General features: G+C 47.5%; 1 protein-coding gene across 12 annotated transcripts in view; it reads left to right on the plus strand.

The window, feature by feature from the left end:
• The window catches only part of LOC110502431 (latent-transforming growth factor beta-binding protein 1), a 134,931-nt gene extending 108,250 nt beyond the window's left edge, over positions 1-26,681 (plus strand). For 4 of the 12 annotated variants that reach the window (XM_036959791.2, XM_036959793.2, XM_036959795.2 and 1 more), the window contains 15 exons: positions 365-487; positions 1,321-1,446; positions 3,866-3,994; positions 7,071-7,193; positions 7,348-7,479; positions 8,567-8,695; positions 15,706-15,846; positions 16,817-16,978; positions 17,073-17,162; positions 18,217-18,345; positions 21,614-21,754; positions 21,909-22,082; positions 24,104-24,268; positions 24,638-24,787; positions 25,502-26,681. In XM_036959791.2, the coding sequence (XP_036815686.2) occupies positions 365-487; positions 1,321-1,446; positions 3,866-3,994; positions 7,071-7,193; positions 7,348-7,479; positions 8,567-8,695; positions 15,706-15,846; positions 16,817-16,978; positions 17,073-17,162; positions 18,217-18,345; positions 21,614-21,754; positions 21,909-22,082; positions 24,104-24,268; positions 24,638-24,787; positions 25,502-25,683 (2,096 nt within the window). In that variant the 3' untranslated portion in view covers positions 25,684-26,681. The remainder of the gene's footprint in view (positions 1-364; positions 488-1,320; positions 1,447-3,865; positions 3,995-7,070; positions 7,194-7,347; positions 7,480-8,566; positions 8,696-15,705; positions 15,847-16,816; positions 16,979-17,072; positions 17,163-18,216; positions 18,346-21,613; positions 21,755-21,908; positions 22,083-24,103; positions 24,269-24,637; positions 24,788-25,501) is intronic. The other 8 variants (XM_036959792.2, XM_090216859.1, XM_090216860.1 and 5 more) reach the window with 2 other exon arrangements.
• The last annotated feature ends 1,113 nt before the right edge of the window (positions 26,682-27,794 follow it).

Here is a 27,794-nt window from a genome sequence, read left to right on the forward strand (position 1 = left end):
ATAGATTTTATTGATGTATTATATTAAGTTAAAATAAGTGTTCATTCAGTATTGTTGTAATTGTCATTATTACAAAAAAACTAAAAACAAATCGGCCGATTAATCGGTATCAGCTTTTTTTTGGTCCCCCAATAATTGGTATCGGTATCGGCGTTGAAAAATCATAATCGGTCGACCTCTAATCTGTACCTTCCAAATGTCATGTCATATATTTATTTTATTGTATATAACTGCCTTAATGTTTCTGGACCCCTGCCTTGGCAGCAGCTAATGGGGATCCTGAATAAATACAAATACCTTACTGCTTTTGTTTGATGATTTGTATGCTAGTTTTGCCCTAACAGTGCTGTGTGTTGTGCCCCAGATGTGGATGAGTGCCAGGATGAGCAGGTGTGTACCAGGGGGCACTGCCAGAACACTGTGGGTTCTTACCTGTGTATCTGTGGGCCGGGCTTTAGGGCCTCCCCGGCGGTGGACCAGTGTGACGGTAAGACTCTTACTACCCTCTGACGCTTACGATTACACACTGACTTACACCGTTATACGCGGACTCATACCATTGTACACTTACTCATACAATTACACCCTCACGTTCAGAACTGCACACTGTCTCATGCGGTACAATGTCCTACTGTGCAGTGGATGTTTTGGGACACTTTGCAGTTAACTGTGTTTAGATAGATCTGAAAAAAAGTTATTTAAACCACTCGGTTCTGATAATGATTCTGAAGATTGCATTTTTGGACTCAGCATCAGCAAATACAGTATCAATATTATGTACATTGTTAATCTAGTTGAATGTATTTTGAATCATGTAATGTACAGCATCAATCCATCAATCTATTTATAACACTCTCTTCCTTTTGATTGTTGAACTTGTGTTGCTGTCAGATGCTCAGGTTTGTTGATGGTTCAGGAGTTGATTTCCTGTATGATGAATCCCACCAACCCCTCATAGAATCTACCTTAATTAAAACCCTAAAACGGACTCACCCTCCGCACTCATATCATCTATCTGCCCATAAAGCATAGTGTCTGTGTTTTGGTCCATGTATGTGTGTTCGCGTGCGTGTGTGTGTGTGTGTGTGTGCGTGCGTGTGTGCGTGCCTGCGTGTGTGTGTGTGTGTGTGTGTGTGTGTGTGCGTGCGTGCCTGTGTGCGTGCCTGCCTGCGTGTGTGTGTGTGCGTGTGTGTGCATGCATGTGTGTGTGTGTGTGCGTGCACATTATGTACGTCTTTATGTGTATTTGTGTGTGTTCACACTTACAGTATGTACGTGTGTGTGTGTTGCCTGCATTGAGAGCTGTACCTGTGGTTGCAGATGTGGATGAGTGCCAGGAGCTGCCCATGCCCTGTGACAGTGTGGGCCAGTGTGTCAACAACATGGGCTCCTACCACTGCAGCTGCCCCCAGGGTTACCAGCAGATCAACGGCACCAGCTGCCTAGGTATAGGCCACTCGCTCCCTCACGTTCTCAAAACGTACATGCAAAGATGCACACACACACACACACACACACACACACACACAGTTGCAAACAGACACAAAAACCATGTATTATATATACAGTACCAGTCAGAGGTTTGGACACAACTACTCATTCAAGGGTTTTTACTATTTTATACATTGTAGAATAATAGTGAAGATATCCAAACCATAAAATAGCACATACAGTCGTATGAAAAAGTTTGGGCACCCCTCTGAGGCTGCATAATAATTTACTCTGTCGTCACAGAAAATGATCACAGTGGCATGCCATTCGTTTTCTAATAAAAGCTGAGTACTGGGGTATTGTCCAGACAAAGATCTTTAGTGTGGCAATATTAAGTTGTATGAAATTAAATCAGATGTGAAAAATAGACTATGCAAAAATGTGGGCACCCTTGTCATTCTGTTGATTTGAATACCTGTAACGACTTAGCACTGATTAATTGGAACACACATTTGGTCTGGTGAGCTCATTAAGCCTTGAACTTCATAGACAAGTGCACCCAATCATGAGAAAAGGTATTTAAGGTGGTCAATTGCAAGTTGTTGTTCTCTTTGACTCTCCTCTGAAGAGTGGCAACATGTGGGCCTCAAAACAACTCTGAAATGACCTGAAAACAAAGATTGTTCAACATTATGGTTTAGAGGAAGGCTACAAAAAGCTATCGCAGAGATTTAAGCTGTCAGTGTCCACTGTGAGGAACTTAGTGAGGAAATGGAAGACCACAGGCACAGTTCTTGTTAAGGCCAGAAGTGGCAGGCCAAGTAAAATATCAGAGAGGCAAAGACGAAGGAGGGTGAGAACGGTCAAAAACAGCCCACAGACCACCTCCAAAGACCTACAACATCTTGCTGCAGATGGTGTCACTGTGCATCGTTCAACAATTCAGCGCACTTTGTACAAGGAGAAGCGGTATAGGAGAGTGATGCGGAAGAAGCCTTTTCTGCACACACGCCACAAACAGAGTCGCTTGAGGTATGCAAACGCACATTTGGACAAGCCAGCTTCATTTTGGAATAAGGTGCGGTGGACTGATGAAACAAAGATTTGAGTTATTTGGTCATAACAAGGGACGTTATGCATTGTGGCAACAGAACATAGCGTTCCAAGAAAAACACTTGCTACCCACAAGCTGTGTGGCCAGTGCCGGTACTGGGAATCTTGTTAAAGTTGAGGGTCACATGGATTCCACTCAATATCAGCAGATTCTTGGGAATAATGTTGAAGAATCAGTCACAAAGTTTAAGTTACGCCGGGGCTGGGTATTTTAACAGACAACGACCCAAAACACTGCTAAAAATCTACTCGGGCATTTATGCAGAGGAACAAGTACAATGTTCTGGAATGGCCATCCCAGTCCCCAGACCTGAATATCATTGAGAATCTGTGGGATGATTTGAAGCGGGCTGTCCATGCAACCATCAAACCTAACTGAACTGGAGATGTTTTGTAAGGAGGAATGGTCCAAAATACCTTCATCCAGAATCCAGACACTCATTAGAGGCTATGGGAAGCGTCTAGAGGCTGTAATTTTAGCAAAAGGAGAAAATGTTTGTTTTGATGCATATTGCACATTTTCTGTTTATCCAATAAACCTAATTTCACTACTGAAATATTCCTGTGTCCATCAGTTATTTGATAGATCAAAATTAAATTGCTGATCCAAACACCCAATTATTTATAAATGGAAATCATGGAAATTGTCAGGGGTGCCCAAACTTTTTCATACGACTGTATGATTGAATGCCAAGAGTGTGCAAAGCTGTCATCAAGGCAAAGGGTGGCTGCTTTGAAGAATATAATATAATATTAATATTATAATATTATAATAATATTTGTTTAACACTTTTTTGGCTACTACATGATTCCATATGTGTTGTTTCATAGTGTTGATGTCTTCACTATTATTCCACAATCTAGAAGCTAGTAAAAATGAAGAAAAACCCTTGAATGAGCAGGTGTGTCCAACGTTTTAACTAGTGCTGTATATACATCTCTTTTTTTAGGGGATGTACCTACACACACATGAATACACACACATGCAGCTGTACACACCCTCTCACTCATACGTTAACTTGTTCTGACACACACACACACATCATGTGAGCATGCCAGAGAAGTTGAGAGGCCAGGTGATGTCAGTCTGATGTACCAGGTGATGTCAGATGTCTCCCTTGCCTGTGGTAACGCTGCTGTCGTCCTTCATTGTGTGTGTGTGTGTGTGTGTACGTGTGTGTTTGTGTGTACGGAGTAATCAGAGACAGGGGCACCTGCAGCTGTTGACAAGCCTCTTGCCTGTATCCACCCCTCCCTCCCTGGTGTGTCAAGTTGAATGACCTCACACCTGTGTCTTGGTCTGGCTGGTTGTCCCCTACAGATGTTGACGAGTGTCTGGACGACCCGGAGCTGTGTTCCCTACACGGGGAGTGTCTCAACGCCGAGGGCTCCTTCTACTGTGTCTGTGAGAGAGGCTTCGCTGCAGGCCAGGACACACACACCTGTGAAGGTACAGTAGAGACCACAGAAGAATACGACGCTCCGCGTCTTCCAGTGATCTGTAGTTGTTGTAGCTCTGTTTCTGTGTCCCGAGAGGACTGGTGGTACAGTAGGCCACAGAAGAATACGACGCTCCGCGTCTTCCAGTGATCTGTAGTTGTTGTAGCTCTGTTTCTGTGTCCCGAGAGGACTGGTGGTACAGTAGGCCACAGAAGAATACGACGCTCCGCGTCTTCCAGTGATCTGTAGTTGTTGTAGCTCTGTTTATGTGGCCCGAGAGGACTGGTGGTACAGTAGGCCACAGAAGAATACGACGCTCCGCGTCTTCCAGTGATCTGTAGTTGTTGTAGCTCTGTTTATGTGGCCCGAGAGGACTGGTGGTACAGTAGGCCACAGAAGAATACGACGCTCCGCGTCTTCCAGTGATCTGTAGTTGTTGTAGCTCTGTTTCTGTGTCCCGAGAGGACTGGTGGTACAGTAGGCCACAGAAGAATACGACGCTCCACGTCTTCCAGTGATCTGTAGTTGTTGTAGCTCTGTTTCTGTGTCCCGAGAGGACTGGTGGTACAGTAGGCCACAGAAGAATACGACGCTCCACGTCTTCCAGTGATATGTAGTTGTTGTAGCTCTGTTTCTGTGGCCCGAGAGGACTGGTGGTACAGTAGGCCACAGAAGAATACGACGCTCCGCGTCTTCCAGTGATCTGTAGTTGTTGTAGCTCTGTTTCTGTGGCCCGAGAGGACTGGTGGTACAGTAGGCCACAGAAGAATACGACGCTCCGCGTCTTCCAGTGATCTGTAGTTGTTGTAGCTCTGTTTCTGTGGCCCGAGAGGACTGGTGGTACAGTAGGCCACAGAAGAATACGACGCTCCACGTCTTCCAGTGATCTGTAGTTGTTGTAGCTCTGTTTATGTGTCCCGAGAGAACTGGTGGTACAGTAGGCCACAGAAGAATACGACGCTCCACGTCTTCCAGTGATCTGTAGTTGTTGTAGCTCTGTTTCTGTGGCCCGAGAGGACTGGTGGTACAGTAGGCCACAGAAGAATACGACGCTCCACGTCTTCCAGTGATCTGTAGTTGTTGTAGCTCTGTTTCTGTGGCCCGAGAGGACTGGTGGTACAGTATATGATACGCTGTTAGAGTGGTTAGGTGTGTTAGGGGGCGGCTCACTGACTCACTGAGTCATTTTGTCACGCGTTCACACGGTCATTCACTCACGTCACTCTCTGACGTCACTCTTTCTTGAGCGTGTGCACACACTATGCACACACTATGCACACACATGCAGTGTGTGTAGTACTGGGTAAATGCACGTACAGTAAATTCTATTTACGCACCTTTTTTATTTTGCGCAAGAGTTTACCCCATTTTTTTTTTTTACTACTTCAGCACTACACGCACACACACGCACACACACACACACACACACGCACACACACACACACACACACACACATAGTCATACGTACACAATCTTTCCTCAACACCCGTTGTTAAAGTTGTGGTTTGATTGACAGCAGTCCCATGTTTGGCTGTAGTTTCCTCTGGTTCAACTGATTGTTTATCTGACGTTAGTGGGATTCTTGTCTAACGCCTCCTCCGTATGCTGCCGCCTGGTCCCTCCGCACTTCCGGCTCTGTCTCTCTCCCTGCCGTTGCCTTGATACTCCTGGAAGAGAGTGACTTTCATTTCTTTCACATATGGCTCCGGCTATTTTTCCACCAAAGACCTTCATGCCAGGAGTCTTGCCCCGTGCCAGAGTTGTTTTAAATGCCCTTTCCTGCAGTAAAAAATGAGAAAAAACAAAGAAGGAAGCCTTTGAGCTCGCTGTCTAGACTAGGAGGAATATTTTCTGCTGTACTCTGTTACTCCTGATTTATGCAGGAGCTCAGGCTCAGTCAGTGAGGTCCTCCGTGTGTGTGTGTGTGTGTGTGTGTGTGTGTGTGTGTGTGTGTGTGTGTGTGTGTGTGTGTGTGTGTGTGTGTGTGTGTGTGTGTCTGTGTGAGTGTGCGTGCGAGTGTGTGTCTGTGTGCCTGCGTGCGTGCGTGCGAGAGTGTGTGTGTGCGTGCATGCGTGCGAGTGTGTGTCTGTGTGTGTGTGTGTGTGGCGGACAACATATTCCACACTTACCACTACAATTGACAGTTTTTGGTCCAAATCTGCAGTCATACAATTTTCTCTTTTCATGTAATTTCACTAATCCCATTACTAAGGAAATGAATTAGGCGGATGCTCCATAGTATGTGAGCATCCTGCATGTTGTGTAAGTCTATAAAGCAGAGTTTACAGCAGATGGCTTTCGCAGGTGTCATCACTGAGACTGAACTACAGACACATGATCCTCCCAAGCTGAAAGGAGGCAAGCAGAGAAATAGCATTTACTGTTAGGGGAGTTCTCCTCTCCTCCCTGTGATATAAACATGTTTTCAGCCTGAACATGGCCCCATGATAGGCCCCCCTGAGGTGGGGCCCCGACCTTGTTTGATCCTGGGAACACGGGCCCAGTGAACCAGCAACAGGACAGGGGCCATAAAACACCTCAGCGCCCCCCAACTCAGCCCCCCCCTGTTTATATTGGACAAGTAGAACCACAGCTGAGGAGCAGACTGGGACTGAGGCCTGGAACACAATAAAAGCAGAGGGGTCATGGCTCCCTGCTCCTCTACCCAGACCCAAGCTTGGCTTAAGCACCGTAATACCCCCACAGACTGTCCTCCCCTGTAACAGCCAAAGGATGTTCTGACCCCTCGAAGAAGAATGGTTGGGCTTCAGGGAGGGCCTGTTTGACAGCCAGATTGAATTGTGTCCAGTTGAGATCAAGAGGAAGATGTAACCTGCTTTGGCCTGTCCCATCTGCTTCGTTGTTGTCTCTCCCTGTCTCTTTCATCTCTAGGCTCTTATGGCGGGATGCTGTTTCTTTGAGTCTCAGTCAACGGACATTCAGGGTATCCAAAGACATCAAAGTCCTTGGACTCTAAGAAAGGTGTTGGATGTTTGTTTCCAACACCCCCTTTGAGAAGGTTTATTGTTGGCATGTGAAGTGGTACATACCGGTATGCCGAGCGTGACTGTGTGTTTCTTTGCAGATATGGATGAGTGCTCGGATGACACCAGGTGTGTTGGCGGCTCCTGTGAGAACAGCCAGGGTTCCTACAGATGCCAGTGTGACACTGGCTACCGCCTGCAGCCAGACACTGACACATGCCTGGGTTGGTAACACAACTACATATCCCATCATTCTCTATACCGATCATGATATCCTGAGGACTGCAATTCAAGCATCGCTACTGTGTTCACTTCAGTGGGGCGTACAGGTGTTTAGCTGAGTGTTGACTGGGGTACTGTGGTGCTGTGCTCTCCCAGATATCGATGAGTGTGCAGAGTTGGGCCAGAGTATCTGTGGGGCGTGGCTCTGTGAGAACACAGAGGGCTCCTATAGGTGTTTGGTGGACTGCCCCCCTGGACACGACCGTGGCCCAGAAGGCATCTGTGTTGGTGAGTCAGCATCACGGGGGCATCAAAAAGGAGGCCACAGCCATGCCAACTTTCCGTTGCTTCAGCTGTTGCCCCATCCAATTCTTTGAAATGCTCACGTGCCAATCAAGTGTCTTACTTTGTGCTTCTCTTCTACCCATCAATGTATCTCATCTTACCCTCCTCCATCCATCCATCCTTTCATCCATCCATCCATCCATCCATCCATCCATCCATCCATCACCTTACTCCCTCACCCATCAACACGCCTTTCCATGCTGTTCCCCATCCATCTTCAAACATTTCTGTTCTGTCCTATCAACTCTGCTTTGTAATAGACACTGATCACCACAACGAGTCAACTTGACTTGACCCCTGTACATGTATGTGGGGGGGGGGGGGTCTTCTAACGGAGTTGTACTGTCTCTTTGGTCCAGCTAACTAAAGCTGGTTCTCTACGAATGAACTCCACAGAACAGGTCCCTCATTGACCATAGTAACTCACTGTGAGCATCTGTCGTGAGGCAACAACATTACATCTGTTGCATTTGCTTGTTTGGGAGTCAGGCGGTTGTTTGCACTGTTTGGGTTACACAGTGTTCCAGCTACAGTTTAGAGTGCTCTGTTTGCTCAGCTCAGCCAAGAGGATGTTTGTGTGTGAAGTGTTTTGTCTATCACTCTCCATGAATTCCCTAGTGTTAATATTTGAGCAATTTTATTATAGTCTTCGCAGGGTGTGGAGTCTGATGTGCACGCACGCACGCGCGCACGCACGCACACACACACACACACACACACACACACTCTTTTTCAGTGTATAGATCTGCCTTTTGTTTATTTAGCTCTTCCCTCTGTGTGTTCGTGGTGTGCTGCACTCTTCTGATTTACCTCAACTCCGGACACATTGTCAGCTTGAACTCTGGATGCTCCTACTCATCGCAATGGCACCAATGAGAGATGTGCTTCAAACCTGAGACTAGTTCCACTGCAGCTCAGTGGGTGCTGTTCTGTGGGTCAACTGGTCCTAACTGTGGGACCACCTTTGCCACTGAGACTGTAAAGAAGAGTGGCTAACTAGCCCTTGACCCTCCTCCTCCTCGTTTTGCAGATATTGATGAGTGCAACGTCAACGCCACGGTGTGTGGTAACCACGGCTTCTGTGAGAACACGGTTGGTTCCTTCCGCTGCCTGTGTGACCGGGGCTACCAGGAGTCCCAGGAGGGCCTCGGCTGCGTGGGTGAGTAGGAGTGGTGTGTGTGTTTGTGTGGGTGTGTGTGTGTGTGTGTGTGTGTGTGTGTGTGTGTGTGTGTGTGTGTGTGTGTGTGTGTGTACTTTACTATACTTGTAGTACCAAAAGTCCTCACAAGAATAGTAAATCAACAACAATTCAAAGAAGTGAGTACATTTTGCAGGTCCTCACTTGTAAAAAGGCTGTTTTAGGCTTAGGGGTTGGGGTTAGAATTATGGTTAGGAGTTAGGGTTAGGGGTTAAGGTAAGGGTTAGGTTTAGGTTCAGGGTTAGGAGTGAGGGAAAGTAGGTTTTTGAAAAGGAATCAATTGTTGGTCCCCAAAAAGACCCCACAACAATAGTAAGAATTAGATGTGTGTGGGTGTGGGTGTGCGTGGGTGGTTGTTGGGGGTGGTTGTGTGGGTGTTGGGCATGGTTGGGTGGGTGTTGGGGGTGGTTGGGGGTGGGTGTTGTGGGTGTTGGGCGTGGTTGGGTGGGTGTTGGGGGTGGGTGTTGGGGGTGGTTGGGTGGGTGTTGGGGGTGGTGGTGTAGGTGTTGGGCGTGGTTGGGTGGGTGTTGGGGGTGGGTGGGTGGGGGTTGGGGGTGGTTGGGTGTCTGGGGAAGGGGAGGGGGTTACAAAAAAGTCCCAGGAGGGCCAGAGAAGGAATGAAGACAGTAGTGTATGACATGGGCATGGATAGGTCTGCTTCTTCATGGAGACCATCTGGTATAGTCTTTAGTACATCGACAGTATGTGCTAGAATATACTGAACAGTTGGCTCCTGCTTTGACTTAGAGCAAAGCCACTGCAAGTTTTTGTTCAAATGTTCAATGACATTATGGTCTATCTTTTGATATATTTTTGGTCTGATACTCAGAAGCGCCTATTTCATGTCAGTGCATGTGTGTGCTTTGATGATATAGGTGCTCATTCTTTGCAAGGAAGTTACAAGGCTTTCCTTGAAGGGTCCTGCTGAAAGCACTGGAACACTCTGATGGCTAAAACGTCTGCTCCCGCCTTGAGAACTTCAGCGGGGTTGTCATGACGACGGGAGGACAGCTCACCCCTATTATGGACATGCGGGGTAGTCTGCCATGGATGTGTCTGCCAACCGAGAATACCGACAGTAACCTTTTAATCTTCAAATGAGATTTATTTTCTGACTCAGTGACAACTGCTGTAGCCGTTTTGCCAATTACAAACATGAAGTGGTCCATGCAAAGCAATAGGAAGTATGATTGAGTGTATTTCCCTGACAGCTTTTTTCCCTCTGAAGTTTGTTGGTGGTGGCAGTGCTAGACACGTATGCGTCATGCGTCATGCTTCTCTTAAAGATAGTATAAGCATTGTAGACATTAAATCATATGTCATGAAAGACTTGAATGTAATGATGTGGTATGGGCCATATTGGGGCAGATTGATGGGACTTTAAATACTCCTGTCCTCTCAAATTTGGACAGTGGTTTCCCTCTCTGCAGGAAAAAAAAAAGAAAGATGGCAGACGCTTGATTGATGTGACCATTTATTTTCATTCAATTTGAAGGTGTAGCCGGCGTTCTCTGTGATGTTTTAGACATATCCCCACCGTGTCTGCAGCGCTCCTCAGACCCTGGGATTGGAAACGCACCGGAGCTTAGACTCTTAGCCAAGCTGTCTCCCACACACTGGCGCACACATGGGCACACACACTCCGCTGCAGTGAAAGTGATGGAGCCGGAGCCATGAAGCTGTATGGCAGCTGTCTGTCTTTCTGTCGGTGTGAGTCCCGGGCCTCTGGTTCCTGTCTGCTTATCCTCACTGAAGAGAAAGATTGACTATAAGACCTAGATTTGTGTTTACATTTTCGCCATTTGATTTGATTTGTTTCGAGACTGGAGCTGTCTGAATACGATCTATTCACTGAATGTACAAAACATGAAGAACACCTTCCTAATATTGAGTTGCACCCCCTCCTTTTGCCCTCAGAATAGCCTAAATGTGTCGGGGCATGGACTCTAGAATGTGTTGAAAGTGTTCCACAGGGATGCTGCCCCATGTTGACTCCAATGCTTCCCACACTTCTGTCAAGTTGGCTGGATGTCCTTTGGGCGGTGAAGCATTCTTGATACACACAGGAAACTGTTGAGCGTGAAAAACCCAGCAGGGGTACAGTTTTTAGCCTGGCACCTACTACCCTGGCACCTACCTAGTTCAAAGGCACTTCAATCTTTTGCCTTGCCCATGCACCCTCTGAATGGCACACGTACACAATCCATGTCTCAGTTATCTCAAGGCTTAAAAATCCTCTTTTAACCTGTCTCCTCCCCTTCATCTACACTGATTAAAGACATCAATAAGGGATCATAGTTTTCACCTGGTCAGTCTGTCATGGAAAGAGTAGGTGTTCTTAATGTTTTGTACACTCAGTGTAGGTTACACTCAATGTTCTTTCTTGATGTGATATACTACATGTGTGGTCGACCAGGTTATTTCTCAGTCAATAGCTTTTTCTGGTCTGGGCTGTGCTGTGGTGGCACCGCTAACTGTCAATGATGCGTGGCTTTCATTTCAGCCTCGGGGTGCAGTGAGAAAAGGTGAGAGTGTTCTGTCAGAAAGTCCATCCCTGCCACCAAATCAAACCATCATCCTGGATTAATGTCTTCCTCAGCCAAGCCAGTGGGCATTGAGGACATTCTTCCGCAGACTCAAAGGAAGCCAGTTCTCACTCAATCAGCAGAATGCCATTTTGTTTGTAGCTTTCAATTTCATTCTCATCGTTTGAGGGGGTTTGGGTGAGTGGGGGGATCGCAATCAGATAGAGAGTCAGTGAGTTCATGTTCTGGGACAAGGTGAAGAATTGGAGCTTGTTTGTCTTGTTTTTTTTTTAACTGGGCCCATGCAGTTTCCATCTTTACAATTTTCCTCCTACAGGAAGGTCTGTCAGAGCCCTGAAAGTGGGTCACAGGCACTCCCCTATTGAAGCTGATAGAACACTTCCTCCAGCCAGATCTCTCCCCTGACCTGCGCACACACACACACACACACACACACACACACACACACACACACACACACACACACACACACACACACACACACACATACACGCACTCCACGCAACAAACACACACACACACAGTCATGCAAACCTACACGTATGGTCTCTCTTGCTTTCTCTCTCTCTCACACACACACTCTCCATCTGTACCTTGGCAAGTGTTGGTTGGTCCCACCCCAGCCCTGTACAGCCAGCTGCCTCCATTCTCCTGCCAGCCCATCATTCTGTTGTGTCTTGCACAGATGGGCTCACTTTTCCCCCCAAAACTATTGGAAGTAGTCCACAACCAACCCCTTCTCTCCCCCCGCTCCTCTCCCTGTCTCTGGTTACCCCTAGACAGATGAACCCCTGAGCCTCTGGGATTGTTTGCTGCTTCCCAGATTAAGAGGCTGTTTTGGAGTTCAATGACTTTGTGTTGGCATTCAGTGTTGTTTGGTACATATTCTTCAGACTGGGAATCAGATAACGTAGCTTATCTGTCTGTGTCCTTTCATTTCACAGTTCATGTCATTGAACGGAACTCTCTCTCACTGTCAAGTGATTTAAGTGACACGTGTCATTGACAGTACTCCCTCTCTCTCCCTCTAGTCCAGCTGCAACGTTGATCAAGATCAAGATTCAACCAGCGTTTTCTCATTCTGCTGGACAGGGGTTGGGGTAGGGATACCGGTTGGGGCTGAATCCAGATGGTGACTGTGCAAGGCGAACAAGGTGCTTCAGGGTCACGCCAGACAGACTGGCTTTTAATGAGGGCACTGCGGTGCGGGCTATAACCAGAGAAGCAGCAGCAGGTTTTAATGTCTGCTAATGAATTATAGATTCTCCTCAGTAGCGGTGCGCTTTGAGCTGAGCGTTGAGGAAGGTTTGTAACTAGAGGCGGGAGAGGAGGAGGGACTTTTTATTTTTATTTTTGTCTGCTTCCTGCATTGTGTACCTGGCCGTTAATGAGCTTTCCAATCCGTGGCAGCAGATATATGCGGTGACGGTCATTGTGGAAGGGTATGCCAAGCCATCTGTGCTCTGAATCAAACTATGATACAGTCTCTATGGCTCTTGCGACTGGCTATTTCTGCCCAGTCACATACTGAATTAACAACAATAAAGTTAACTATGCAGGAAAGCATGTTTGCATAAAAATAAGTTGTATATAGCCATGGAAATAGAGCCACGGTTAAATCCTTCTTCTAACTAGCCTGTCTGTACTTTACTGTAACTCAGCATTTCTCTACGTTTACACATGAAAACATAATTTCCATTGGCTGGGCAGTAGAGATGTACTATATAGCCAAATTGTGGTAAACCTAAATGTGTTCGACCAGCTCGATTTGGTCTTATATAGCAACATTTTAAATTTAGTTTTTTTTACATTGGATAAAATTGATTCGGAGTTGGAACATGGTAAACCGTACACTGCAGTTGAGGAACAATGGGAAAGTAATTCTGCTTTGAAAGTTGATAAATTTGAAACCCCACTTTTGAGCAAATGGCTCTTGAATGTTTAGGTACACCTACTGGTGAGCTCTTCTTTGTCTACACCCATTCAGCATTGTTCACACCCTCTCAAGCCTTATCCCCACCCATCTCTTTAAGGATTCACACGTGAGGCCATGTGCTAAACAGAGTGAGTATGGTTGTGTACTAAACAACCAAAGATTTCAAGTATAAAGGTTGGTTTATACTACGTCTATCAACATGTTTGTAGACAGTTGTCACAGTGACATCATGAACATTCTATTGTTGTCCGACATAAAACTTGTCGCTAGGAAAAAGTATAAACACAAAAACGACAGGCTGCATGACATCAGCAGCCTGGTGGTTCAAAATAGCATGACTGGCGTATTTTAACACCAATAAACCCACCTGTTTAAAAATAAATTTTGTATGTGTCAATCTAGCAAACCAGGTAACTAAAAGCAATTTTCTAAACAATATTTTGGTTAGTATCTAGCTTGTTATGTGAGCTTGCTAACCAGTTCAAATAATGGCCATATCATATTGCTGACAATGCCTTAACTAATTTGTATTTCTTATTACAGGAAAATAAACTCATAACAAGATCATTATTTACAAGTTAATGGTGAGATAATTACAGAAAATAGCTTACGGTTGGGAGTGTAATGAAATAAAAGTAGGGCATTTTACTGGAGAATTTTAGAACTTTGGTTGGCCTAACATTATGTCATAATTTGACTTTGGTGCAGGTCATGTTGCTCTTCACATTACCGTCTCTGGTAAATGCACACCATATAAAATAAAATCAATGTTTATCTGTCACATGCACAGGATACAGTAGTTGTAAACGGTACAGTGAAATGGTTACTTGCATAGTGGAGTCTTTTGTTTATGTAGCTAGCTAGCTAAACAATGAACCATAATCCCAACTCATAACATTACTACCATGCATGAATCTACAGGTAGCTAAAGTTAACCAACTAGGTTCAATGTTAGCTAGCTAGCTAACGTTAGGCTATAACTAGCAATACAAATGGTTCTGAGATACAAATAATATCACTAAACAGATCATACATGTAACGTTAGCTAGCGAGCCAGCTAGCCAACTAACGTTAGCTAACTTGCAATGAAACGACTTTCTGACAATATTTGAAACTTATAATATCTGAAAATGTAGCTAGCTAGACTCTCTTACCCATATACATGGATGAACGCTTCTCCCTCTCTGTCATGGATGCCATGGTTGCCCTTAGTTTGAAGATGTAATCCGGAGACAGTTGTTTTATACAACATCCTTTGTGTGTTCTCTCCCTCCGCATAATCAAACGCCTGAATCTCCTTACCTTCCACTGAGCATTCCACATATTTCAAAACTCGGTCCTCCAGAAAGTGGAGAGCATTAGCAACATTATCACAGTTCTTTGTGATAACTTTCAAAAAAGCAGCGTTAGAAAGGATTACTTGCACATACTGAGCGCTCATGTGAAAGACAGAAGCGCGCTACATGGAATCCGAACTCTTCTCTCGGCATGTCCAGCCCATCCATTATCTTAGCCAGTCATGGCTAGAGGGAAGGTTCCTGTCTTTTTTTGTGTGGCTATACCAACTAGGCTCATAATTGAACAATTGTATTCATATTTACAGATGGCATACAAGATTGTTATTAAGGCACATGAAGGTGCACAAGTTCCAGAAGGAATTTCTGCCATAAAAGGCATTTTGATCTAATAAAAAATGTTTACGTTCAAATGCCTCCTGTGAAGTAGTGACCCGCGACATACACCTAGTTTCCTGAAAGGAGTCACAGATGCGTGAGGACAGAATCCACTGAAATGGAAAACAAATTTCCCTCCAAATGGTAGTCCCATTCCGCTGAGCGGGAAAGGCCGTGAAATATATTGAAATATATTATCCTATGAAGAAAAATCTGCCTTTTCCATTGTCGTTCTGGACCTCTCCCCTTTTTAGTGCTCCCCTATTGCGACACACCCACTCTCGTCCTCCCCGCTCTCTCCTTAACACTTTCTAGCTCATTGACAAACTGGCCCACACCCCAGTGTGAAGTATTGGATAGGGTGTTGGGAATGCAGAGCAGCTCAGAGCACGTCGGAACCACGAGACTTTGTTGTCTTTTTACATTAAGCTCCACGTCGGGGTTGATGTATGTGTTTTCTCTGCACGTTCGTTCATAACTGGAGCGACATACATGGATGGATGCACAGCTATAACCACAGCCAGGTCAAAGGAAAACAGACAATGTTATTGGAGTGTGAAATAGATATTTGAGTGTTTTTCTTCCTCAATGTATAGGCCTATTCATTGATTCATCTATTTCCAAGAGTATATCACCAGCTCCCCATACAGTACACCACTTAGTATCTTAATGTATCTTTATTAGCTACTTGTCTTGTGAATGAAACCACACATGCCACATATGTGAGATATTATGTAAATAAGATGCATCCTGTGAGGTTGCTAACTATGCTCATTAGTGCTAACCGCTAACCAAGGTGTTGTGTTCTCCCTGCAGATGTGAATGAGTGTGAATTGCTGAGCGGTGTGTGTGGCGAGGCCCTGTGTGAGAACGTGGAGGGCTCGTTCCTGTGTATGTGCCCCGACGAGGACCAGGAGTACAACCAGATGACCGCCAAGTGCAGTCCCGCTCCCACAGGTGACCCACACATTACCTGAAGAGAAATTAAGCTTATATAAAGCACAGTTTAAATGTTTCATTTTAAATATTGAACATTGAGTGGTAGCGCATTGTCTCAGAGGACAATATTAACCTTTAATAGCTTGGAGTTTCATTTGAGTAGAGTGGTGCTCTGATGAATGAGGGGGCCTGGCTCTGTTTAACAACACAGCCGCAGGTTAGGGGCCTCCTTTGTCTTTGCCTCAGTGTAAAACCCTAATGAGAAACAGAGCCAACAGTGTGTCTTGTCTGTCTGGCGGATATACTGTATAATACAGGGCTTTAGGTCCCAAAGCTTAACATTAACCTGGGCTCCTTGTCAGACTTCACCCTATGACCTCAAGTATGTTCTCTCACCTCTGAGAACACTCCCAAATATTTAAGGAGGATAGTGTATCATTATATAATGTTAGGAATTAGAGCATGTTCTGTGCTCACAACCCCAGACGTTACGTAATAGTAGGATTGCTTTAGAAGAATGTATAAAAGCCATTTCCATGTTGAAGCAATAAAAGCTGTGTTTTTCTGAGAATGGGCAATTAGATACGAATCTCTGGTAATCTGTAATTATCAGAGGCATTTACAGATCACAAAACTGTGATAAAGACACCGCTGTGTGTGTGTGTGTGTGTGTGTTCATGTGCGTAAGTGCATGTGGAGGGTTTGGGGGAAACCAAGGAGAGGAGGTGGAGATAGGAGGGGAAGGGAAGGGGGGTTGTTCTCTTCTCTCCAGGTATATCATTAAAGCAGTGCGAAGACCCAGGTCACAGTCATCATGTGGCCCATCTCTCCATCAGGCTGCAAATTGTCCCAGTTTACGAAAGAGTCTCATTCCTCCTGGGTTAAGAAAAAACGTTACTCCTTCACGCCCACAACTGCAAATATTACTGAACACTTATTGTTGATCTATTCATGTGTAATCATGTTTCTTCTCCCCTGTTTGCCCCAGCCTCGTCAGTAGAGAGGAAGGAGTGTTACTACAACCTCAATGATGAGAACCTGTGTGAGAACGTGCTGACCAGCAGTGTCACCATGGAGGAGTGCTGCTGTACGCTGGGGGCAGGCTGGGGGGACAACTGTGAGGTGCACCCCTGCCCCGTCCAGGGCACCGGTGAGGAAGCACACACATGAACACACAGACACACTTATTATATCCACACACACACACTACTTGTTACACATATTCTTGTCTATCTCTTCGACAGATCAGTTTTCCCAGATGTGTCCAGCTGGGAGAGGCAATGTCCCCACTGGTGACGCTGTGTTCGGAGTGACCGCAGCCGAGAGTTATAAAGGTATGTGAACTCAGAGACCCAGTATAGGCTGAGCGGAGCCTTCGCTCACAACGGTAGTGTTCAGAGAATGCTGTGAGAACCTCATGATTCAGATAATGAGGTCGCAACAAACCCCACGATTTTGAATGGCTTGTGTCTGTGCTCTTGTTGTGTAAGTGTTTGTTTATGTGTGTGTCTCTGTCTGTGGTCTTTGTCTCTCAGCCTTGGAGTCACAGAGCAGAAATACCAGCTTTAGATGTCTGGAGACATATGACCTCCGCATCTTCTCCTCTCCCCTCTCTCCTGCTTTTTTCCCTTTCTCCTTTCTCTCCCTCTGTCCTCTTCTCTCCCTCTGTCCTCTTCTCTCCCTCTGTCCTCTTCTCTCCCTCTGTCCTCTTCTATCCCTCTGTCCTCTTCTCTCCCTCTGTCCTCTTCTCTCCCTCTGTCCTCTTCTCTCCCACTGTCCTCTTCTCTCCCTCTCCTCTCCCAGCCCCTTCAAGCCTAGATTGTTCACCTGGCGCGAAAGCTAATTCATCGAACCAACAGCCTTAATTCAATCATGTCATTTATTATCTCTGGTAGAGAGGGGCCGGCAGCAAGTGAATGTGGTATATTCCGAGAGAGAGACTGAGACGGGCTGGGAAGGCGAGTTGCCAGACACGTTCACGTTCAGACACGTCTGGATATGTCTTCAATTAGTCAACCTGTTTGCATGGCTGATTATTGGTCTCAGTTGCAAACACCAACGCCCAACCGAAGGAAGAGTAGAGTACTGAAACGCAGAACTGTTTGTTGATGGAGGTTTTCTCTACGCCTCTCCGGATTTCATCTCATTAAAGCGTTGAGTTGGTCTCCCCTTTCTGTAAACATAAAGAGTAGAGACTGTTTGAATACTGGACATGTAATATTCCCGTTGAGTGGTATTGGTGTTCCCTCAGATTCAGCGGGGAAGTAACTGCATGATTACATTGTTGTCTAAATAGTAAGAGATGCATTGAAAATGTGTGTGTGTGTGTGTGTGTGTGTGGGTGTGCGTGCTGTTACTAAGAAACCCGTGTTGTCCTCTCCCTCCCAGATGCAGATGAATGTGCGTTGTTTGGCCAGGAGATCTGTAAGGATGGCTTCTGCCTCAACAGCCCAGGGAGCTACGAGTGTTACTGTAAGACTGGCCTGTACTACGACGAGGTCAAGCTGCAGTGCAGAGGTCAGTGGGCAGGTCATTCACATTAGTTAGTGTTAATTCAGCCCAAACATACTTGATTTACTCACAACATGCTGTTTTTTTGCGACAATTAAAAAATTGGAATCAATAGCCCTAAGCCTACTAATATACCATTTCCACAGCCCTGTGTCATTAAACTGTCCATGCACATTAAAAGCAGTTAGTGCTACTGTACCACAGCCTGTGTGTGTTGGCTGGCTGGGCCAGGGTGTGCAGAGTGGGTCCCCTCCCTGGGTTAGGTGGGGGTCAGAGCAGGGTGAGAGGCAGGGTGGGGACACGGGACACTGGGGGTGACACAAGGCCAGACTGCGGTGACCTAGGGGCCAAACCCAGCAGGCTCAGGCAGCACGCCCAAACTACCAACCCGGTCAAACTGGATGGACCCTGGCCTTCTGCCGTGCCCCACATCGCACCCCTAGCCCCACATCGCACCCCTAGCCCCACATCGCACCCCTAGCCCCACATCGCACCCCTAGCCCCACACCGCACCCCCTGGCCCCACATCGTACCCTTAGCCCCACATCGTACCCCAGCCCCACATCGTACCCCTAGCCCCACATCGTACTCCTAGCCCCACACTGCACCCCCTGGCCCCACATCGCACCCCTGGCCCCACATCCCACCCATAGCCCCACACCGCACCCCCTGGCCCCACATCGTACCCCTAGCCCCACACCGCACCCCCTAGCCCCACACCGCACCCCTAGCCCCACATCGTACCCCTGGCCCCACATCGTACCCCTAGCCCCACACCGCACCCCCTAGCCCCACACCGCACCCCTAGCCCCACATCGTACCCCTGGCCCCACATCGTACCCCTAGCCCCACACCGTACTCCTAGCCCCACACTGCACCCCCTGGCCCCACATCGCACCCCTGGCCCCACATCCCACCCATAGCCCCACACCGCACCCCCTGGCCCCACATCGTACCCCTAGCCCCACACCGCACCCCCTAGCCCCACACCGCACCCCTAGCCCCACATCGTACCCCTGGCCCCACATCGCACCCCCTGGCCCCACATCGTACCCCTAGCCCCACATCGTACCCCTAGCCCCACATCGCACCCCTAGCCCCACACCACACCCCCTGGCCCCACATCGTACCCCTGGCCCCACATCGTACCCCTAGCCTCACATCGTACCCCTAGCCCCACATCGTACCCCTAGCCCCACACCGTACCCCTGGCCCCACATCGTACCCCTAGCCCCACATCGTACCCCTAGCCCCACACCACACCCCCTGGCCCCACATCGTACCCCTGGCCCCACATCGTACCCCTGGCCCCACACCGTACCCCTGGCCCCACATCGTACCCCTAGCCCCACATCGTACCCCTAACCCCACACTGCACCCCCTGGCCCCACATCGCACCCCTGGCCCCACATCCCACCCATAGCCCCACATCGCACCCCTAGCCCCACATCGCACCCCTAGCCCCACACCACACCCCTAGCCCCACATCGTACCCCTGGCCCCACATCGCACCCCCTGGCCCCACATCGTACCCCTAGCCCCACATCGTACCCCAGCCCCACATCGTACCCCTAGCCCCACATCGCACCCCTAGCCCCACACCACACCCCCTGGCCCCACATCGTACCCCTGGCCCCACATCGTACCCCTGGCCCCACATCGTACCCCTAGCCCCACATCGTACCCCTAGCCTCACATCGTACCCCTAGCCCCACATCGTACCCCTAGCCCCACATCGTACCCCTAGCCCCACATCGTACCCCTGGCCCCACACCGTACCCCTGGCCCCACACCGTACCCCTGGCCCCACACCGCACCCCTGGCCCCACATTGTACCCCTAGCCCCACATCGTACCCCTAGCCCCACATCGTACCCCTAGCCCCACATCGTACCCCTAGCCCCACATCGTACTCCTAGCCCCACACCGCACCCCCTGGCCACACACCGCACCCCCTGGCCCCACATCGTACCCATGGCCCCACACCGCACCCCCTGGCCCCACACCATACCCCTGGCCCCACACCGTACCCCTGGCCCCACATCGTACCCCTAGCCCCACACCGCACCCCCTGGCCCCACACCGTACCCCTGGCCCCACATCGTACCCCTAGCCCCACACCGCACCCCCTGGCCCCACATCGTACCCCTGGCCCCACACCGCACCCCCTGGCCCCACACCATACCTCTGGCCCCACATCGTACCCCTAGCCCCACATCGTACTCCTAGCCCCACACCGCACCCCCTGGCCCCACACCGCACCCCCTGGCCCCACACCGCACCCCCTGGCCCCACACCGCACCCCCTGGCCCCACACCGCACCCCTGGTCGGCAGCAGTGGAATGCCCGTGGGGCCGTCTGCAGAGTTCCACCATATTTGCATTTGATTATTTGGACAGGCTGAGATTGGGCGGAGGGTCCAGCGGAGGTTTGGCATTTTACCCTGGACGGTCCTGGTTTTACCCCGTTACGCGTGGACTAGAGAAACCAACCACTACCACCACCAGCCCTGGAGCCGTGCTCTATATGGGATATTTTTAAAAAGGGGATGGAGGGGTATTTTTGAAAGTGTAGAATATCAAGTGGATGTGTATTTCAGTTCAATGTCTGGATGGATGAAACCATTGAGTTAAAAAAATATATATATCATTTCCTCAGTAATTATGAAACCACAGGCCTGATGTGTATCTAATGCGTTCACTGTGGCTGTATATTTCAGAAATACATGGGATTTCAGTTGGGACGAAGTTACAATCCAAATAGCAGGTTTATTTTTCAAAATGTATGCAAAATAATCCCCTTGAAGCTGTATTAGTTTACCGAGAATTCACAAAAACTTGTTAACTGCGCCGCTCGTCTCTGCAACAGACATTTTCACGGACACAGGGAAAACAGATTTGAGCTCTCATCAATGCGATGGAGAAAATGCAGTTGGTTTGTTAGTCATGTTTTGAGTGGGTGATTCCTCCTCAATTCCGTAGATGCTCTACAGATGGACATACTATTAGCAAACTGTTGATAAGCAACTAAGGTTACAGCTCGGGTTGGGTTTAGAATAAGGGTACGGGTTAAGTTTAGGGTTAGGATAAGGGCTGGGGTTAGTAGATAGTTAGTTGAAACGTCAGACAGTCGGTTGAGCATCTACAGATGGAATATCCAAGTGAAGAGTTACGGTGCGTTTTCCTTGAGAATCGGGCTGTGAGACGACAGAACTCCCAACGGGGCCTCTTGACATCTTGGTCTCCATCTCTCTCCCTTCCTCTCCTCCCCTGCAGACATCGATGAGTGTCAGGATGAGTCGAGCTGTGTGGGAGGAGAGTGTTTGAACACACAGGGCTCCTACATGTGTTTCTGTACCCGCCCCATGGTGTTGGACTCTGACAACAAGCGCTGCGTGATCGCCCCTGAAGTGGCTGGTAAGAACCCTGGATGCAAAAATAGAAGCATCCTCTCGTACTGTCTCTGTTCTTTGGAAACATGTTATTTTTTTGTTGACGTCTTTCTCATGGCGATTGCATGCCTTGATAGAGAGGTAATGATTGTGACTGAGATGTAACGTGTCTGTTGCAGAGCAACACTCTGTGCAGACTGACTACCAGGGTATTTGCTGGCAGACGGTAACGGGCACCCGGAAGACTTGCACCAAGCCCCTAGCCAACAGAAAGACCACCTTCACAGAGTGCTGCTGTCTGCATGGAGAGGCCTGGAGCATGGACTGTGCCCTTTGCCCCCTGAAGAACACAGGTTCAACAATACAACCCTTCCACACCAGCACTCATGTCCATCTATCAACTCTACTGTTATAATGACTTTGTCCTTGACCGATTATGATCCATTATCTTTGGAGTGAATACACTGTGTTTACACTGTCCTGCTATGAACACTTAACATTCAGAGATCTTAGAGTCATTTCTTCATATATGTAGAGTCATTCATTTGAGGCAGATGCTTCGTCTAGTCTCGTGTGCGATATAATATAGAACCCCACACAGTATATTTCAGCTGGTCTCAGAGTGATGATGTTGGTCAGTGCTTAAACCAGATGGGCCAGGGCCTCTCAGACATCAGACCCAGGACTAGTGACACCTCATTAGGCTTGGAGTCTGCCAGCTGCCTGCTAATGCTCCTGTCTGCTGGAGCCTCTGAGATCTAGCCTGCCTGGGGCCTATCTTCTATCCTTGACCCCCCCCCCCCCCCCCCCCCCCCCTTTCCCGTTTCCTCGCCTCCCTTATCCAATACCTGGAGTGTGTCTAGGCAGGGAGGTCTGGTCTCTGATGCATGTCCTCACCATGCTGCCAGGGAAGATGGCTGCAGTGTGCATTATGGGGACCTGTGGACTGGAACATGTGGGGACAGTCCTCAGGGCTCTGAACTGGATCATTTTCCTCCCTCTGATAAAATAAGACTATTATTCCAACCCACTGGAAGATGGAACTGGTAGAGTTGGGGATTTTTAAATGTTGAGTGATTTCCCAGCAGTTTGACTAGGAATTCGTAGCTTCATGTGAGAGTGATGTTGAACCGACAGTTTAGTGGGCCCGATTAAGTCACGAGAGCTCTCCAGGAACGTTGCAGCTGTGCAACATAGGCCTACAGCTATGACAGTTGCACACTCTCTTTATAAAATCTGTTTCTGTTACGTCATTGAGAAACATCGACAGAAATCCAAGTTAGCCATTTCAAAGTTGCACGTCCGGGCCACTTTTAAACAGAGAGCACCTCATCAGGTTTTCAACGATTCCGTGGAACACCCTTTGGAGTTCCACTTAAGACTTCTTGTCCAACATCGGCCAACATGGTCCCCACTTGGATCCTTACTGAGAAACTGAGATGCAGGTGTGTGAGCTCACCCCTGCTCTCCGCAGAGAGGACAGAACACACAGTCAGTTTGTTCTCATCAGGCCCATCCAGATCGCTCTGCGGTCCCTCTCTGATGCGTTTCCTGTGTAGACGTTCTTGTGGGAGCGAACAGAGGCAAGCAGGTGCGTGGGATTAGCAGGGAACTGTAGGGGATGGCTGGCCGGGGCGTGCAGATGAAAGACTCTGGTTTAGGTTCCCACAGTACAGTGACCAATGAGGAGGGACCTCAGAGCAGGTGCCGTGCTGTGGTGTGTGTTGAACGCCACGTTCAGGAGGGAAGTGGGCCGCTAGTCACAACCTGACTATTCAGTTCAGTCAAGTATCCCCTGGCTACTAAGCCAAGTGATGATGGCAATGTAATTACTTTGAAAAACCTTGTGTTGAAATTTGAATAAGCTTCAGTTCTTATAAATCACAGAAACGTGTTGTGTTGATCAAACATAGTAGATTTTTGTCATGTTTTCTGTCTTTATGAGTACATTGTAAATAGCGCCCAGCATCACATGCATTCTCTAGCTCCTGATCTCAGCTGTGGTCACAGGGCTACATCTCCATCTCTGTTTCAGAGAGCTGTGTCTCAGTCTCCTCTCTCCCTCTGTCACTCTCTCAGAAGACTCTCTCTCGCTCTCTCTCTCTCTCTCTCTCTCTCTCTCTCTCTCTCTCTCTCTCTCTCTCTCTCTCTCTCTCTCTCTCTCCATGAGGGCCATGTCTCAGTCTCTCTCCCTCTGTCACTCTCTCAGAAGACTCTCTCTCTCCCTGAGGGCCATGTCTCAGTCTCTCTCCCTTCTCTCACTCTCTCTCTCTCTCCTTGAGGGCCATGTCTCAGTCTCTCTCCCTTCTCTCACTCTCTCTCGCTCTCTCTCTCTCTGAGGGCCATGTCTCAGTTTCTCTCCCTTCTCTCACAGAGGACTATGCCTCCATGTGTAACGTGCCAATGAGGGAAGGACAGGGGCGTCCATATGGTCGCGACGCCCTTGTGGCTGAGCCCGTCCAGGAGTATGAGGTCAACTTGGACTATGAACCTCGCCCCGACCAGCCTGGTGCCCTGCCCCTGTACGAGGATGAGGAGAGTGAGTGAACCAGTCCCCACCACAACACACTGATGAAGCTCAAACATGCAGAGAGAGGGGATATGGCATGGGGAGCTTGGGACAAGCTGCCTATTCTCTCAATGATAGCTCTTTTCTGCCATCTTGTGTCCACATGAATTACTACATGCCATGACCACAAATTGTTTTCAGTTGGTAGGCACAGAGGTAACCAAGGTCCTCCAAGAACATAAAAGAGATGATTAATTATTCATTAGTTTATCTAGTCAAGCTAGTTAAATGTAGAGGATTTTTAAATCATCATTACACCACATTCAAAAATGATCATTCATAATAGCTTCATCTGACTTGGATTAATGAAACACCTCATTCCCTGCCCTCGTCCTGCAGTCGCGTACGACGCGTTTGAGGGCCTGAGAGCGGAAGAGTGTGGCATTCTGAACGGCTGTGAGAACGGGCGCTGCGTGCGGGTACAGGAGGGCTACACCTGCGACTGCTTCGACGGATACACCCTGGATATGTCCCGCATGGCGTGTGTGGGTAAGACATGGGTGGAGGACACACACACTGAATAGACTAGAAGGAAAATAGTACATCTCTCCTACTTATTTTCCACCATAATTTGCAAATAAATTCATTAAAAATCCTACAATGTGATTTTCAGGATTTTTTTTTCTCATTTTGTCTGTCATAGCTGAAGTACCTATGATGAAAATTACAGGCCTCTCTCATCTTTTTAAGTGGGAGAACTTGCACAATTGGTGGCTGACTAAATACTTTTTTGCCCCACTGTACCTCTCCCCATCTTCACAGCAACTTGACTATTGTAACTGATCGTCCAATGTTACTCCTAAGAGTTCAGTTTCCTCAACGGTCACGCCCTTTATGTTCAACTCCCGTTGAGCGTTAGGTCTTAGAGAATGGGGGCGACTAACAATAAACATCCAGTCAGCGGCAGTCCTGTGGATGAAAACAGCTTGTTAACGAGAGGTCGAAGGAGAATGGCAAGAATCGTGCATGCTAACAGGCCGGTCACAAACAGGGCAAATAACGGCGCAGTACAACAGTGGTGTGCAGAACGGCACGTTTAGGTCCCTTGATACCAATTGAGCAATGTTTTCATGCCCCGGAGAATTCAGGCTGTTCTGGAGGCAAAAGGGGGTCCGACCCGGTACTAGATGGGAGTGCCTAATAAACTGTCCACTGAGTGTACGTAGACTGTGCTAATCTAATTACCCCTCTTCCCTCTCACAGATGTGAATGAATGTTCCGAGCTCAACAACCGGATGTCCCTCTGCAAGAACGCCAAATGTATCAACACGGAAGGATCCTACAAGTGTGTGTGCCTGCCAGGATACACCCCCTCTGAGCAGCCTAACTACTGCGTGGCCAGGGAACAAGAGGCAGCAGCAGCAGCGCGCACAGAGAGGGAGTGAGCCCCCATGGCCAGTAGAGGGACACCCAACACACTAAAAACACACTTATTTAATCCAAGCCCATATACCCTGCACTGTATAAAAACACACTAAACAAAACAACAAAATCATTTACTTGAGATGAAGATCCAATTTAACCAACTATGTGGTGCCTTGTGACGGAGAAACACAACATTGTATAAAATGTATGTTTGTTTTTTGTAAGTTTAACTTTTTATATTAGAAGGAGTTTATGCAATGAGTTTAGGAGCTTTCGCTCTCCTAACGCAACGACAAACCCTATGAACTCTTACTGGGGGATAACGTTTTATTTTCTACCCAGCCCAAAACGCCTTGTGTGTGGATATTTAATTCAGTGAAGAGGCCAGCCGTCCCTTTGCTCTCCCCGTTCTCCCTCTTCCTCACAGTCCTCGTCCCCGTACAGTGGCTGTGGAGGACTGCCTGCCTGGTCATGAATGGACAGCCATAAGATCTTTGCTCCGTGGCTTCACACAAACATACAGTATGCACACTACTGTAATATCATTTTGTTCATGTAAATTCATTGGAATAAGCTTTTTTTCTAGGCATTTTTTTGTATTAATGATAAATGCAAACACAAAACTACTTCTCTGTGTCTTGGACATTGGACAATAGCAGGTTTTTATTTTATTTTATTATTTTTTTCTTGCCTGCCCTGTGGAGCAGTCATATTCCCTACCATTTTTTTTTTCTTGAGATATTGTTTTATTTCTTTGAACAAAAATTCTACGACAGATTTTTTTCACACTTTAATGAAACCTTTTTCTGCATCTAACTGCAATGTGTAAAAGTCTTTCCAGGTTGCAAAGCTGCTATGGGACAGCCGTGGGAGAAATTTTGTACATTTAAACAGAAGAGTTGAGAAACCAAGTTTTATGTATTTGTAATTTGTTCATGAAAAATAGCTCTTGTACGAATATTCATATTATGATGTATATTAAACCCCTGGTAATAAATCACAAATGGTGATATTTATACTCCCTGGTATGTGATGGAACTTATTATTAGAAGCAACAAAGACCTATTCACATTGTGCTCAATAGCTGTACCTAGAACCATAGTCATGTGACCCATGTCCGATAACACAAGCTAGATCACAATGGACACAAAAGAAATGGGTCATGTTTACACCTTTGCAACTGTTACTATCAATACATTTTATATCACACCTTTCCAACACTCTGTTTCCATATGGTTAATTCATATCATATTGTTAATTGTCATTGTTTTGGTCACTCCATAATAACCCTCAGACCAATGCTATTATTAGTATGTGTAGTCTCAGGGTTAGGGTGAACACACTTCACTTAACATGGACTGGTTGATCAGCAGAGAAATACCTCGGTCAGAGATGATGTTTTCTGCATTATAGAAATATGAATTGGCACCAGAGTGTCAAGACCCTCCTCTGATCAGAGGAAAAGAGGCCGAGGTCGCTTCAACTACCAATGACCTTGCTGCTGTTGTTGCTGCATTCTTGTTGCTCGCAGATCTCGAGGATTTCAGCACATGCCCGTCTCTCCCCACCCTCCCTATTGCCCCATGTTCCAGTGTCCCCTCTGTCATGTTTTCCATTGACACAGACAGTGCAACCACACTTCTGATGTCAACACATCGTAGTAAACCTGAGCAATCATTTTGTTTCCCTGCTGCTGTTCTTATTATGGGCCAACAGTGACATGGCTGAAGCTCAGTGGTTGGATCTGGTTATTATAGATCTGTGTATTTGTGATTGTGTCTCTGATATAACCACTAGGATCTGAATGGCACAGTAGCAGGACCAGTGTAAAAACACCACAGCCAGTCAGTTAATAAATGTTAAGCGTTACTGTTGCCTTCCTCCTGGCTGGCTACCCAGATGGGGATTCCCACCATGACAAGGGGACAGCGGAAACCTTTGACGGGGGACTCAAACAGCATTAAACTCAGCTTAGCACCTCCAGCGCCAGGCTTGACCATACTTTGCGCCGAACAAAAGAGCGACCCGGGTGGTAACCGAGAATTCCCCCTGTTCGGTCATTTGGAAGAGATGAGGCATTTCCCATGTTGCCTCTCAATCACATTGGAAGCCCACTCTGTAGAATCTTCAA

This window comes from Oncorhynchus mykiss, chromosome 23 (assembly GCF_057628025.1).
Source record: "Oncorhynchus mykiss isolate SJ-2025 chromosome 23, ASM5762802v1, whole genome shotgun sequence".
NCBI lineage: Eukaryota > Metazoa > Chordata > Actinopteri > Salmoniformes > Salmonidae > Oncorhynchus > Oncorhynchus mykiss.